The 16,615-nt window shown below is 35.9% G+C and overlaps 1 protein-coding gene across 8 annotated transcripts in view; it reads left to right on the top strand.

The window, feature by feature from the left end:
- RASAL2 (RAS protein activator like 2) overlaps nt 1-16,615 on the top strand; it is a 219,528-nt gene that overhangs the window by 95,121 nt on the left and 107,792 nt on the right. For all 8 annotated transcript variants that reach the window (XM_036443088.2, XM_036443090.2, XM_036443089.2 and 5 more), the window contains exons 2-3: nt 5,516-5,643; nt 16,328-16,454. In XM_036443088.2, the coding sequence (XP_036298981.1) occupies nt 5,516-5,643; nt 16,328-16,454 (255 nt within the window). The remainder of the gene's footprint in view (nt 1-5,515; nt 5,644-16,327; nt 16,455-16,615) is intronic.

Below are 16,615 nucleotides of genomic sequence, written 5' to 3'. Positions count from 1 at the left end.
CCTTACAGTACATGTTTGCAGTATATAAAAAATGGAAATTGTATCTGATACTCTACTATGTACAAATGTACCCACCAACAAGTTAGTTGAATATAAACGATTTTGTATGCTTATTTTTAAATATGAAATTTTTGGTGGATTGCATTTAGGGTTATGATTTTAAGGATACTTAACAGTTCTTGGGGAAATTAATTGGGAGTTTTAAATGTGTTTGAACTACATTATTCTTTGTCCACTTAAAATCACAAATTGTCTCCTGTTACATGAAAATTTGCCATCCAACACGTTTTCAGGAATGAATTAGATTTGTATAAGAGGGATGTCTGTTCTACTTGTGTTGGTTGTATTGAAGAGAAAAAGCTAAGTGCTTGCTTTTACTGCTTTATAGTCTAATAGTGTAGGTGTTCATTCTCGCCTACTCATTTGAGGTCAGTGGTTTAAATTTTATGCAGTCTGCCTTCTAATCTCTTAGATAGATACTGTCACAGTATTGGCTATATAACCAATCGCTAAAACTTTTGGCCTCTCAAAAGTACTAAACTATTTATATGCATTTCCTCCTTTTCCATTAAGAATCACATTCCCTTAAAAGCTCTAATTCTTTCCCCACAGCAGCTGTTTCTAAAGGAAAGCGATGATATTCAGTTCAAAAAGAGACAAGCATGGGGGCATATTAATATAGGAAGAGGTACTAAATATATATAACAAAAAGAATGAGTATTAAATGATGTTTGAGATGAATTCTTAGTCTAGTTCATTTTTCTTCCAGTAACAGGAACATGAGACATGAAAAGGATCTTGAGTATAGATCATTTATGCCATACAAAGGTTATGTTTTAAGGGCCAGACTAGTATTTCCTTAAACTTTTCTTAAATTTGCAACATACTTGACTGTTTAAGAAAAATTTGCATAGAGACCTTTGTGTCCTTTTAAAGATTAATATGTAAATGAGAGGAGGCAGTGGAGGGACTCTTTTGCAAACTTGAGACTGAGGAAAATTACTCACCAGAAAGAAGTGTCACCTGTTACCTCCCACCTGCCCTCTTTTACTCTTAGAAAGAAAGGGTGATGGTAGGGATAGGGTATTTACTGACTTGACACCAGTGTTTCAGTAGCTTAGAAATCAAGCCTGTAATTGAAGAAAAACTGAAATGGTTACCTAAGGTTAAGACACATAATATAAATTTTTAACAAATAGTTGTGGTTTCATAGCGAAATTGTGATAAGGATTAAAATTTACTTTTTCATAAAGGCACTCATTTCTGAACTACTATTTTATAAAACATAGATTCATTTATTACTCAGTACCCTTATTATTCACCAGGGTTAATGTGACCATATTTAAATCTACTGGAGCCAATGTAACTTGCCAGCCCTGAAGTTCATTGTATGTTAGGAATAAACGGACTTCACAGGCAATGATTTTAGTGGTTGAATGGTTATCAGTTTAAGAAAATTTTTGTTTTCTATTCTGGAAGCAAGGTATTTTCTGACATTTTAACAGAATATGGAGTGGGGAGGTAATGAGACACAAAATAAATAAGATTAAAGTTCATTTTAGTATCCTGATGGGTTTGTTTTTTCTTTCTATACTTTAAGAATGAAATAGAATGGCTTAAAATATATTATATTGATGGGAAGTAATTAATAGCATCTGGCCTAGGCCTAGGACAGGCAGCATTATCACATTTATAAAATATTAAGAGAAAACAGTCCTTTGTGTACTTAGGGAAATTGATGTGTCCTTAACTAGGTAAATTACTATAGCTATGTTTTAAAGTTGTTTACGTGTATTTTTACTTCTATAAGATATTAGTGATTTTAATTCTGAAATTTTATAAATAAACTAGAGGTTCAGTGCATGAAATTCAGGCATGAGAAGGGTCTTTAGGCCTGGCCAGTGGTCAGGGCCCATCAGGTTCCCCGACTCCCTGCTTCTTCCTTCCCTTGCTCCCTCAGCACCCCTCTCCCCCCACACTGCCAGTCGCCTGCCCTGTTCTGCACCGCTCCCTGGTGGTCAGCGCACATCATAGCGAGTGATCAAACTCTCTTCTCCTGATCGAACTTCCGAGGGGACACTTTGCATATTAGCCTTTTATATATAGGGTCCTAATAAAATTCAGAATCAAAACAAATCTGATTATTGAAATTTGAATGTTGGGAAGAACTTGCCATTTCTAAACCAGGTTAGTTCTGGCATTGAAATAACCACACACCTTTCTACAACAGTTCAGACCCAAGCAATTTACAACTACTTGGTAGAAATGTGCTTCTATTTTAAAGTATTAAAATATCCCTGATACAGATAGATTTCCCAAAACTGTGTCTTTCTTGTTGTTGTTGTTGTTTTTTAAGGTGGTACTGAGAATCAATGAAAGGCTGTTGAGACTGAATGAAACATTAGAATTTGTGTTTTAGCTGGAGGAATGAATTTCTCTGTAGAATCCTGTAAACCTTGTTTTGAATGGTGGTAAATACATTTGGAATGTTAACAATTGCTTTTAATTTATGTTGGGATTTTTTTTAAAATGTGTTTATAAATAATGTGATTCAAAAGCAACACGGATGAATTTCTAAGGAGCCGAAAGACACAAAAATGAAATTTCCCACAGCAATTTTTTTTCTTTGACACTCTGCATATTTGGGTCATAGACTTAGTCTTTTCCACTCTATGCCTATTTCTGCTTCTAATTGGATCCCTTTTTTACTCTCCTATTGTAAGTCTTTTGAGATGCTAAGTCTGGAAGAGACAAGATGCTAACCTTCTAAGAGAAAAGCTAATTTGTGGATATTTATAGATATGCCTAATGGAATTTCCAGTGAGTCTTTAAGAGAATTTCTCCGGATGACACAGGAACAATCAGTGCTGATACTAATTTATATTTTGTCAGGAAACCCAAGTTATGCTATAAATATACTATTCTATATTCTAATTTTTATGGACAGGCACTGTCAATATTTTCTTGCTTACTAGAGATCATAAGACTACTGTTCAAATTAAATTACAGTGGGCAGTTAGGTCACCCATGGCTAACTTACATAAGAAGTTTAGTCATTTGAATGAAAACTTGTCTAGGCCACAAAACCACCACATTTCCACATAAAGTAGGTGCATCATCTCTGTTGAGGTAATCTTGGTATTTTCTCTAAAAATAGGCCTATGTTGTGGTAAAAATCTAATCCAATTGTTTATCCAAGTCACATTAAGAAAGTCAGATTTTTATTAATAAGTTTTTGTTGATTTCAGAGAAAGGAAGAGAGAGAGAGAGAAGAGAGAGAGAGAGAGAGAGAGAGAGAGAGAGAGAAACATAATTGAGAGAGAATCATTGATTGGCTGCCTCCTGCATACTCCCTATTGAGGTTTGAGCCCTGACCAGGATATTCAACAACTGAGCCACTCCAACCAGGCAACAAAATCATCTTTGATATGACTTTTAATCCTATTGTGTCAAAAAGGATTATGAGTCAGTTCCTTTGAAGCTTTCTGTGATAATTTTAGGAAATTTTAAAGTATAAAGAAAACTTTAAGGTAATTTAAGATGCTTGGAAAACAAGAGAATTAAGGGTGGAGTTGGTGTGGTATACTGAAGCTGTAGATAGAGTGAATCCTGCTATGCACAGTGCAGAGGAGATTAGGAGAAGCAGGAAAATAGGGGGAAACCATTGATGAACTTGTCCAACTAAGTCCTAGTAACATTTTGAGATTATTTTAGAGGGTAATTGATAAGTTCCCCAAAACATGTAGAGCAACACATTTTAGAGAGAATAGGTAATTAAGTCCAAAGGAGCACTGAAGATAATAATGGACACAATAAGGGGCCTTAAGAAGATAAACATATATCTAACCTACTGTAATTTCTGACATGTTTACTTTCTATAGAACTCAGGGTATAGATATGCAAATTTGAGTAATTATGGTATAGGATATCATTTTAACTTTCTTTCAGTCAGTCAATACCAGTAATATAATTCTGTGATAAAAAGACTGGAAGTCTGTAGAAAGTAATAGTAATGAAAACATGCATCTAATAGATAAAATGCTCTTTCTTATTATTCACAACTCTCCTGCTCTCAGGGGTTTTTGTTTTTGAACTTCTTCATCCTGAGGTGATCCTTTGGACATAATTAAAAAGTAATAAGTAATGTATTTTAAATGATTCCTGCAAGTATATCCTGAAAGGTGATAGTACTTCATAGCTAAAGATCTTTTAGTATATATTGAACTGCCATAAAGTCTTATTTAATGGATCTAATGTATTTTTATGATTAAGATATATTATAAGGTTTACAGCAGCCCAAATGAGTGAATAGTTTATATGAAAAAATTTTAAAGTGACAAAGTAATGGTAACCACTTGGTATTTTATAGGGAAATGAGACATTTAGAAGAGTGGAGACATTTAGCTTTGACATTGTATACCTTCATCTCAGAGACATGATGGTAATATGTTTAGATCTTTCCTTGAGGAAATTGCTTCCTATGATTTTAAGGTATTACTGGCCTCTAGTGGTAATATACTGTAGTTTAAACAGTTCTAATTCTTATGAGTAACTAGAAAGAAAGCCTTTTTAAAGGTCTAAGCTGCCAATAACTTCACTTTCTCAGTTCTAGGTCAACAGTACTCTCAAAGTGTGAAAGCGGCAGCATCGTCCTCTTAATGACCAGGCCCTCTATCTTTTATTCTTGTCTGAGTCCCCTTCACTCTTTATTTTGAACTAACGGCCTGGTGCATGAAATTTGTGCATGGAAGGTTGTGTGTCTCTCAGCCCAGCCTGCACCCTCTCCAATCTGGGACATCCCCCTCACAATCCAGGACGGCTGGCTCCCAACTGCTCACCAGCCTGCTGCTTGCCCCTAACTGCTTCTGCCTGCCAGCCTGATCACCCCCTAACCACTTCCCTGCCAGCCTGATTGATGCCTAACTGCTCCCCTGCCAGCCCAATTGCTCCTAACTGCCCTCCCCTGTAGGCCTTGTCCCTCTCAACTGCTCTCCCTTGCTGGCCTGGTCCCCCCAACTGCCCTTCCCTTCAGGCCTGATTGCCCCCAACTGCCCTTCCCTGCTGGCCCGATTGCCCACAACTGCCCTACCCTGCCAGCTATCTTGTGGTGGCCATCTTGTGTCCATTTGGGGGCAGCCATCTTTGACCACATGGAGTCTGCCATCTTGTGTGTTGGAGTGATGGTCAATTTGCATAGTACTCTTTTATTAGATAGGATGATACTTGTTTAGCTCTGAAGTGACCTTTCATTATTTTAGGGCATATACAGTAGTAATCACTGGTTTGTGCTTATGATTATAGAGTGTTTCAGCATACTTCTTTTTGTTAACAGTTTTTATTTTCTTTTTTTAAACAGTTTTTATTTTCTTAAGAGAAAGTTAAGATTTTAGTTTACCATTGAGATTCATGTTTACACTCATGTGTAATTTGATATTGAAGAATGTTACATTTGAAATATTAGTTTGCTAAGTAAGGTAATGACTTGTCACTTTTGTTTTTCATATTTGTTACCCAGATGTGAAAGGACCACCTACGCATCGTCTGTCTTGTGGCCAGTCACCCTACACTGATACGACAACATGGGAGCGGAAGTATTGCATCCTCACAGACAGCCAGTTGGTGTTGCTCAACAAGGAGAAGGAGGTGAGAAGGATATTATTGAGAAAAGCTACTTCCCTTTTCTGAACAAATTCCTGACTTAATATAGTTTTTATTTGCATTTATGAAAACAAGGCTGTATGAATGATAAACTATAGCTGCATAAGAGAGCTGCATGGCAGTTGCTGTAGCTCTACACAAAAGAACACAGCCTCTGTCAGTACAAAAATGGCCAGCAAGGAGGACGCAAGGGAAAAATCAACACTCTTGTCCAGACTTCTGACTTTTTAAAAAAATATATATTTTATTGATTTTTTTTACAGAGAGGAAGGGAGAGGGATAGAGAATTAGAAACATCAATGAGAGAGAAACATTGGTCAGCTGCCTCCTGCACACTCCCTATTGGGTAAGTGCCCACAACCAAGGTATATGCTCTTGACCGAAATCAACCCTTGAGTCCACAGGCCGACACTCTATCCACTGAGCCAAATCAGTTAGGGCCTGACTTCCGACTTCTTGTCATTGTTACCTACTGGCCAAACCTAACTTGAAGTCAGAGGAAAAGATTACTCTTGTTGTGTTCTGTAGAGGTTTGCTTCCTGAAACACACTGCAAGGGAGAGGACAGAGAGTAAATCTAGAGAGGCAGACAGAATGTAATTAATGCTGTTCTAGGTGAACTTTCTGTCCTTCTAAACAAAAAGTAAAGTAAAAAACAATAACAACAGAACCCCTTGAACTTACCATATATTATGACTACTTTATTTATCAAAAAATTCCACATCCAAATAATTCATTTCATTATTGGTGATTTATCACATGATGCCATTCTGATTTAGTAGGACCAGTAAGCCATCCTATTTCCAACCCCCACAACATAAAAAAAATAATGAACATGATCTTGACAAAGGGATAATGGAAGGGAAGGAGAAGAAAAGATCTGATTCAATGAAAGATCTGATTCAATGAAAGATCTGATTCAATGAAAGAGAAAAGATCTGATTCATTGAAAAAGATCTGATTCAATGAAAGACACATACACACACACACACACACACACACACACACACACACCCCTATAAGTAGAGTATCAATATAGTAAGTAAAATAATACTTTAATATTATCAGATTTAATTTTATTAAAATTTTAAAGGGTCCTTTTCTCAACAGTCTAGTATATGTGGACTGTTTATATTAAGTAGATAAATAATAAAAATTGGTAGAGTGATATTAGTAGAGATTTTTAGTTACCAATTTGAATAAACAGATCATTCAAAATGCACATTTTAACCAACCTACTCTGTCTTCAGTTTTTTAAAAATCACAGTTATGAACAGATCATTTGTCATCTTTATGCCCTTCCTTACATTTTAGTCAGCTTAGTACTGTAAGAAATGTAATAGCCTAAGGATAGATAGTATAAACTGCCTTATCTATTGTAGAACCAAAATATACTAGGTGTACCGGTTAATAAGGTGAATTTTTTTCAATAGATGGAGTTACACATATGTTGATATATATGCAATTTGACATGTTATTTTGTTGTATTGACAACAAGCTTCAAAACTTCAAATGTCAAATTTGCTGAAGGTGTTAACATCATAGATATTTTTACACTTAAAAATGTCGAATTTTGTGCCAAAAAAAGAGCATTTGGGGGAAGTTATAATTCATTATTTTGAAGAAAAGTGCTGCGGAATACTTCAGGAAGCTTATGGTGAACATGCTCCATCCCAAGATACTTGTGAATGCTGGTTTAAACACCTAAAAAGTGATGATTTTTATGTGAAAGACAAAGAATGTCCAGGTGAATTGAAAAAGTTTCAAGACCAACAATTATAAGTATTATTGGATGAAGATGTGTGTCAAACTAAAAAACAACTTGCAGAAAGATTAAACGTTGCTCAGCAAACAATTTCTAATCATTTACAAGCAATGGGAAATAATTTTACAGGAAGGAAAATGGGTGCCATATGAACTGAACAAAAGACAAATGGAAAGTCAAAAAGTTATCAGTAAAATGTTGCTTCAATGGTATGAAAGAAAGTTTTTTTTTTATTGAATCATGACTGGCGATGAAAAGTGGATTTATTTTGCAATCTCAAATCATGGGTTGATCCAGGTCAACTATCAACATTGACTACAAGACCGAATTACTTTGGATAGAAGACAATGCTCTGCATTTGGTGGGATCAGGAAGGTGTGATGTATTATGAACTTCTAAAACCAGGTGAAACTGTTAATACTGATAGCTACTGACAACAAATAATCGATTTGAATCACGATTGATCATGAAACGACCAGAATGTGCCAGAAGACACGCAAAGTAATTTTGCTTCATGATGATGCACCATCACACAGTTCAAAACCAGTTAAAGACACGTTAAAAGATCTTGCCTGGGAAGTATTAGTTCATCTGCTGTATTCACCAGATCTTGCTCCTTCAGATTACCACTTGTTTCGATCGATGGCACATGCACTTTCTGAGCAGCACTTTAAAACGTATGAAGAAGAAGAAAATTGGGTCTTTGAATGGTTTGCCTCAAAACAATAAAAGTTCTATTTGGACGGTATCCACAAATTACCTAAAAGATGGGGAAATGTGAAGCTAGCAATGGACATTATTTTGAATAAAGCACTTTTGATGTTTCTCTTGAAATACTCATGTTTTCTTTGATTACAGAATCCACATTATTAACCGGTACACCTAGTAATCCACTGGTTAGATATTATTGATCATTTGAATAATCCAGGCCTGGGTCCCCTTTTGTCTCATAAAATAGCTGTCCATGATGAATAATTTTCTAAAAACACTATCTTAGGTACTTTATGCATTTTCATGCCAGTCATCTTAAGTAACCAGGGAACTCATCATCTCTCACTCTCTACCTTTGGCTCTGTACAACTCCTTTTCTGTCTCTGCCGTTCACTCATTCTTCCCGACCTCTTGAAACCCCTTCACTCTGCCCTCTGCAGCTTATGGTCCATCAGCAGCAAACTCAGCCGTTCTTCCATCTCTTCCTGAAGGAGTTCCTTAATTTTTGGTCTCATGAGAGCCTATATCTTCCCTGAGGATACTGTCTTCTGTGAGGTCCTGTCAAGTGTTGGCTGTTTTTCTCCCACCACCCTCAGACCATGCTGCCTATAGTAGTTGTCCTTCTCCTACCATGGCTGCTTCCTGTCTGACCTCTCCCCAACCCCTTTACACCTTGTCTGCCCCTCACACCTCTGATATCCTTTCTTCCCCTTTCACCCGGCCTGAATATTATGGTGAATCATTGCCATTGCTCCCTTGCACACTATTCTCTTGCCAAGTCAATCAAATAAATAAATAAATAAATAAATAAATAAATAAATAAATAGCAATTCCTCCTGTATCTCCATCCAGAACATCTGATCTAATTATGTGGCTCTATTAAAAAAAAAAAAACCAAAACAAAAAAAAAAACCTTTTTTTTTTTGGTCCCATAGCATTTGCCACTTTGTAAAATGCTATAGAATTTATTTGTTATGTTTATTTTCTTTCTTAACCACTACTGGAATGTAGACTTTAGGGCAAGGATTTTTAAAAAATATATATATATTTAATTGATTTATTCACAGAGAGGAAGAGAGAGGGATAGAGAGTTAGAAACATCGATGAGAGAGAATCATCTATCAGCTGCCTCTTGCACACCCCCCACTGGGGATGTGCCCGCAACCAGGTACATGCCCCTGCCCGGAATCGAACCCGGGACCTTTCAGTCCGCAGGCCAACGCTCTATCCACTGAGCCAAACTGGTCCTGGTTAGGGCAAGGATTTTTTTCTGTTTTGTTCATTGTTGTATCCCTCAGTGCTTAGGACAGTTCTTGACACATAAGTAAATTCTCAATAAGTATTTTTTAAATAAATTTTGAACAAGCCAAATTATAAATTTGATTCCTGAAGATCCATTTTCTTAATATAAGTGTGAGAGGAGATGCAACTGTCCCTTTATCTTTTCTTTTTGTATTAACCATGGCTTAACCCCATGTTCCCCCCTAAAACTAGATAATAAGAGGGGATTGAAAATAATCCATAAAATGCTTTTCTATTGTTGCTATGTGATTCCATCTGTATTTATTGAACATGTATTATGTGTGCAGTATTGTGATTGCAAAGATGCAGGTTTGGGGACATATTATGGTAAATTAAAAGTTATAACCATTTGGAACTCCATGCAGGTAGTGTGTTCACAACATTGTGAATGTATTAAATGTCACTGAGTTAATTCACTTTAAAATGGTTAATTTTATGGTAAGTGGAATTTCACCTCAGTAAATTATTTTTTCTTAAGATTACAATATAATCACAAGGAAAGATTAACTGAGATATTGCCTGGAGTGGGTTATGGTGTGAACTGGAGCTTGCCAAAAAAGGTTTTACAGAGAAATCTGTGATTAGGTCATATCTAGGAAGAAATAGGAGCTCACCTGGAGGAAAAGAAGAGAAGGATATTTCAAGTATAAGGAGACAGATTAGGAACATCTCTCTCTTTAGTAAATTGCAAAATGCTCAGAATCCTTGGAATACAGCTTGAAGAAAAGTGACAGTTGTCAAGAATCAAATGAGAAGTGCCTTGAAGGCCATCCTAAGGAATTTGGACTTAATTCTGGAAATGATTTGGACCATGGAAAGGTATTTGAAAAAGTCAGAGACATCATCAGATTTACTTCTTAGAAAAGTAACTCTCTTAATCATGTGGAAAATTGAGTGAATGTTACTGGAAGAAAATAGAAAGTTAAATTACTGTAGTAGACCAGGTAAGGGATGAGCAGTTCATGAAATAGTTTGCAAAAATAGTTAATGCATGAGACAGGTATGTTCTACTGTTATTAAGTTGGAAAAACTGAATTAAGTCTCTCAATAAGAAAATGTTAATCCATTGCTGTAACTACTATATAAGTGATAAATTTAATATTCTGTTAATTTCATTATAAGAAATGATTAGAAATATATATATTGTGTGTGAGTGTGTGTGTGTGTGTATGCGTGTGCACGCGCTGTCACTATCAGCAGGAGTATAGCTCTCTCCCTCACAACTTTTCATGAACAAATTAGAATTTCTTGAAATAAGGAATTTAAGGAATTTCCTGTTAAAATTATTTAAAAAGGCTGTTTTAAACCTTAACAAATCATGGGGGTGTTTATTGCTGTGCTACAGAAATCAATTAAGAAGATTCTGTAAGGCTTTAAACTGAATCCTTAGCCAGGCACTGCTGGAGTGTGGGAGGATTATATTAGTCTAGCATCACTTGTGCATTCAGTGTGTGGGATCTTTTAATGCTGTCTCTTAACTCTGCATGTTTCCTGTCAGAAACGGGAAAAAGTCTGCCTGGGAAGTACATGGGAAGAGTGTTAAATACACCGATTGCCAATTTGGGAACGTAGCAAAAGGGTAGGTCTGGGCAGAATGCTGAAAGAAGAGAAGTCTGCCAGGAGTATCACCTTGAGAAATGACACACTGGCTTAGTTAATTGCTTCATGTAAACTGTGCCAAATAGACACTGCTTATGTGCTATGAGATATACTTCCCTGTCCGGATGCCAGGAAAGGCCCCAGCTGGCTTGGTACTAAGCCATTTTAAAGAGGGTGTAGGAGGCCATTTGAATTCCATTTTGCTTGCAAGAGATAAGACCAAGTAAACCAGAGATTAAGGAGTTGAGGGAAATGGTGGAGAAAGCAATCATGAACCCCTCTGAGTGTAGCCAGTATAAAAATACTGAGTTTCCCATTAAGGAACTCCTAAACAAACAAACAAAACAACTCAAAATTCGTTGAGTTCCTTTGGCAATAACAAGTCATTAGGAAGAATTAACATGGCTCCATTTTTCTTCTTTCAGGGTCTACTTTCTGTAGGTGGGATTTTTAAAGCAGGATACTAGTACACAGGTAGCAGGGTGATAATGTAATTTTAAGATAAATTTTTTTTTCTTGCTTTGGGAAAGCAGTATTTATACTCAGCTATATTAATGAAAATAGCAATTAGGCTTTTACACAAACAGTCAAAAGTTGGCTGTTACTTATCCTGGGGTAACCACCCATGGCACATTTCATTCAGAACAACTTTCAGATTATTCAGCAGATACATAATGTGACCCTGTTGATCATGTGGAAAATTCATGTGTTAGGAGTTATAAAGAATACGACACAGTTCTCTCCTCTCTGCCCCACATACCAAATTTAGTTGTGGAAATAAGACAAATAATTTTAAAATGGCATTTGAGAAATATCACAAATAAACTGGATAAAATAAAATAAAGAAATCCATTTATTCTAAAGGACTATAGTCTATGACAAGGGTAATTCCCAAACTTTTGACATATGTGTACCCCTTCTATAATTTTTGTAACGCTGAGTACCCCTCGTACTCATGAGAATGTAGAATTAGGCGCAGCTAAGCACAGTGCAGTGCATATCCCCACCAAACTCCGGTGCAACGCGTACCCTCACCAAACTCTTCCTGTACCCCTGGAGGTACTCCTACACCACTTTGGGGTACTGGAAGATGCTGTTGGTAATGGGCAGTTACCAAAGGAAATTTAAGAAAGAAAGGGATTTGATCAAAGTTATGCATTATGAATATGTTTTAAATACGTTTCTATTGATTTCAGATAGAGGGAAAGGGAGAGGGAGATACAGAAACATCTATAAGAAATTAAATCATGTATCCACTGCCTCCTGCGTGCCCCTACTGGGAATCAAGTCTGCAACCCACATATGTGCCCTGACCAGGAATCGAACCATGACCTCCTAGTTTATGGGTCAGTGCTCAACCACTGAGCTACACCAGCTGGGCTGTGTTATGAATATTAATTTATAGGATGTATTGGAAGAGGGAGAGATAGGAAAGAGAGAGACCAATTAAGAGACTACCATTTCTCTAATTCAAAAACTTGAAACCTTTCCCAGTGCTTCCTGAATTATGCATGGTCTGGTATTAATGCCCTCCCAATTCGGTCATAATATATTTTGGTGTTCTACCCCATTCCTCCCCTTGAAGATACTCTAATTAAATTGGCAAAACAAAATAAAAAAGTCATATGCTTACCAACTTCTTTGCTGATGTTATGTCTTTTTTCTTTGCCTACAATGGCCAGCCTCTTTACCTATTAAATATTCATTCATTCATTTGTGGGTTGGAGCTATTTTAAGATTTAGGGATTGATTGGTAAAATACAAGCTGTTAACCTACATGGAATTAGTTGCTCAAAAGAATAATTATAATTCAATGTAGTCAGTAGAATGACAGAGAAAAATCTGTTTTTGGAGGAACCTCAGGAAGGTGTACCTGAATCTTCTCCTTAGGGAGTTGGTAGAAAGGGAAGAGTCCTGGAAGAGGCAATGCATGTCCTGTGCCTTAGGATGAATAGCTTTACCTGGTAGGTAAAGAATAGAAAAGAAAATGGGGGGAAATATTTCAAGCTGAGACAACAGACCAAGCAAAGGCACTGAACTACACAATAGGGACTATATTAGGGAAATGCAAGCAATTCGGTGTTTCTAGATAATGTAAAATCTGAAGCTGATACTTTTAGCAGAAGAATTTTTTGGTGTTTTTTTATTTGTTTGTTTACTTGTTTGTTTGTTTTTTATAGAAAAGCTTATGAGAAGCCTTATATAGCAAACAGTTCAGAATTATGTCCTGGCTGAAACAGAAGGCTGCTTTTACTCATAATATACATCCACTGTGTCAGGATACAGTAGACTTGAACATCACTTAAACATCTTTAGAGAAAAAATTACAGAGCATTTTCTTTTGATAGCATAAACTTGGTTTCCTTTACTTGATTATTTAATCTGCATGTACACAGATTGAAATTGAAGTTATTTTATGTATAATTCTAAAAAATGAAAGGCAATTTGTAGAAAATATGAGGTATATGTATATAAATAGTATTTGTAAGTAAATTTACTTATGCATATTGCTCCTCCTTTGTCATGGATGGTTTGGAACTAACAGGTTCAGGATTCAGAAATTACGTTCAACTTTGTTATTAGCATATCTTAGATCCATGAGAAGCCATATACTCCTTACTGTGTTCCATTTGCCTCATCTGCAAATGAATTAAATTCATTAAAGCACTTGATTTTATTTTTTTCCTGAGGAAAAATTAGACTTGGGGCACAGTATAAGGCCAAAGAGGTTAAAAAGAATTCCTCTCATGTTATAGAACCTGGAAGATATACAAATTTTAAAGACTAATTCAATATAAAAAATAAATGTATACTAGTAAATATCCTGGCTGGTATTGCTCAGTTTGTTAGGTGTTGTCCTATGCACCAAAAGGTTGCCAGTTCAATTCCTGGCCAGAGTACATGTCCAGGTTGTGGGCTTCATCCCTGGTAGTGGGCATGTAGCAGGTAGCAAATTAATGTTCTGCTCTCACATTGATGTTTTTCTCTCTCTTCCCCTCCCTCTAAAAATCAATAAAAATCTTTAAAAAAATTAAACTAGTAAACTAAATTAGGGCAGTTAGAATGGACAACATAGCTTTTCTAAAATTGACTTTCTAAAACTGATTCTCTAATTTGGTATCCTCTTCTTTTTTTAGGATGTGTACAAAGATTGGTGAACTCCAACTTAGTTTGAAAATACTTGAAATATGATCCCTCTAATTTTCAAGTAGATCAATATATTGTAAAAATATTTTACATAGGGATCAATCTATAATGTTGTAAAAGATTCATAAGAAGTGCAGGTTTAGAATAAAAGTCAACACTATTCTCCCATATATCCCAAGTGAGAGATAGTATACCCCAATAGTAAGTGATACTTTGAATGAAACCTTTTATTACATTTTAAGTTACAATAGTGGGAAATGAAGAGTCTACATGAAAACTGAGAAAATAATTGTGAGTGAAATTTAGGCCCAAATAAGTTTTATATATTTTATGTATCTTCTCCTTGGACATACTAGAGGTAAAGTATATTATAATAGAGGCCATTTCTTATTTTCCCCCCAAATGTAGTCTTTATACATTTTCACAGGAAAAGATCATAGGTCATTTCCTCCTATAATATAAAAAATAACTACATTTTTTCCTTATTGCTTGAACTTTCATTACTTCAGATAATAGGTGCTTTTAGAACTTGGAGGAAAATGGTTTATTTAGGTTCTTCTGTTTGTTCAGAGATACAAACTTTCCCTTCTACCTCTGTTCCTTTCTACTTTGAAGGCAGGAGGTACATTTTTGCCTCTTACTAGATGAGAGCTATTTAACCTCTCTCTACTACTCTTTTAATTATTTAATGAGAGATAATATAATTTTCATCCTGAAAGGGCTGAATGACTTGGATTACCATTTGTGAAGTTTTATATTACAGAGTGCTTTTGGAATAGTTCATCTCTTTATTGATACTATTATTTGGTTTCCACTTATTTTTTTTTAGAATGTTACCATTGTTAATTCTGCTTCTTGATTTCTCAGTGTGCAAGTAATGTAAGCATAGTTATGATAATGAGGAAATGGTGAATTTTTGGTCCTATAAAGAGTTTGAAAATTTTAAGTCCATTATAAAGACATGAGGACTTTGCTCTTCAGATTCTCAGTGGCACAGAGAGAGTTTCCCTTACTATTACCCACTTGACCCCAGTCATAGGAGTTAGATTACTGAAGCAAAGTTGAAGACATGTACAATACATGCAAGCCTGTGTGTATTCCAGTTTTTCTAGATCAGTTGATGTGATATGTATTCACTGCAATCATTTGTAAAAATAAAATTATTCCCCATCTGTAAAAGAGGGTTAATAGTGGCTCCCTCATAATGTCACTTATGTAAATTCCTTAGCCCTGCACATAGTAAGAACTCAGTGCTAGTCATTATTATTGAAATTGTTGAAATTTCAATATGAGAGCCATAAGAAATAAGAAACTATGATTAATTACTGGTATATTTTGCCAAACTAAGATGTTACCAAAATAGATGTTATCTTAATTTTGATAAAGATTACTAGCAAAATCTCACTGAAAATGTATTTTATTAACTACTAGAGGCTAGGTGCATGAAATTCGGGCATGGGTTGGGTCCCTAGGCCTGACTAGAGATTAGGGCCGATTGGAGCCTTCCAGCTGCTGCCTGGGGCCTTCCTTCACTTCGCACCACCCCCTAGTGGCCAGTGCACATCATAGCGAGCCATCGAATTCCTCGTCTCCCTGTCAAACTCCCAAGGGGACACTTTGCATATTAGCCTTTTATATATATATAGACAAGTGCTTAATTCCAAAATTAAAGAAAAGTTGGGTCATTTTACTTCTTTTATCTAGCAAAACCTCCTTTTAAGAGAATGTCGTAGCTAAATCTTTCTGGTTGACTTTTATTTCCATTTACCTTATTGAGCATTGGGCAGAATTGGAACTTGTGAGCCAGTGTCTTATGTAAAAGAATCTTTTATTTGTGTGGGTGTTTTGTTTTGTTTCCTGAACTCTCAAAACAGATGCACACCTGGATAAGATTTGTACATACTTCAATTAAGCTAATTTACATACTCACTTTTCCTGATCTTTTGGTTTTCTTTTCAAAGAAAAGCTTCCTGAAAAGGGGTTGGTAAGTCTTTACCATTGTGTATACTTTATTCCTACATTTCTTCTACTTTGCTCTGATGATTACAAACTCCTGTCTTTATTAACTGAAAACATTATTCAGTTGGAAAGTTGTTATGGCAAACTCACTATTAAGTTTCATCTCTTTTTCTTTTGGTTAACTTAGATACCCACAGAGGGAGGTCAGGAGCAGCAGGCCGATTCCACCAAAGGGAGATGCCTGAGAAGAACTGTCAGTGTCCCTTCAGAGGGCCAGTTTCCTGAGTACCCACCAGAGGGCACCACTAAACTGGGTAAGCTAATAAAATAAATTGCTAGCTTTTATCTGGTAATTTATGGGTTTGTTGTTGAGTGTTACAATAAAACAAAACATCCTGTATTTCCCATTAAGGAAGCACATTGATATGTTAACCAAGAGTTAGAAGTCATTAGAAAGTTTTATTCTTTGAAACCA

This window comes from Pipistrellus kuhlii, unplaced genomic scaffold (genome assembly GCF_014108245.1).
Source record: "Pipistrellus kuhlii isolate mPipKuh1 unplaced genomic scaffold, mPipKuh1.p scaffold_m20_p_18, whole genome shotgun sequence".
Taxonomy (NCBI): domain Eukaryota; kingdom Metazoa; phylum Chordata; class Mammalia; order Chiroptera; family Vespertilionidae; genus Pipistrellus; species Pipistrellus kuhlii.
This window is presented reverse-complemented; position numbering and strand designations above follow the sequence as displayed.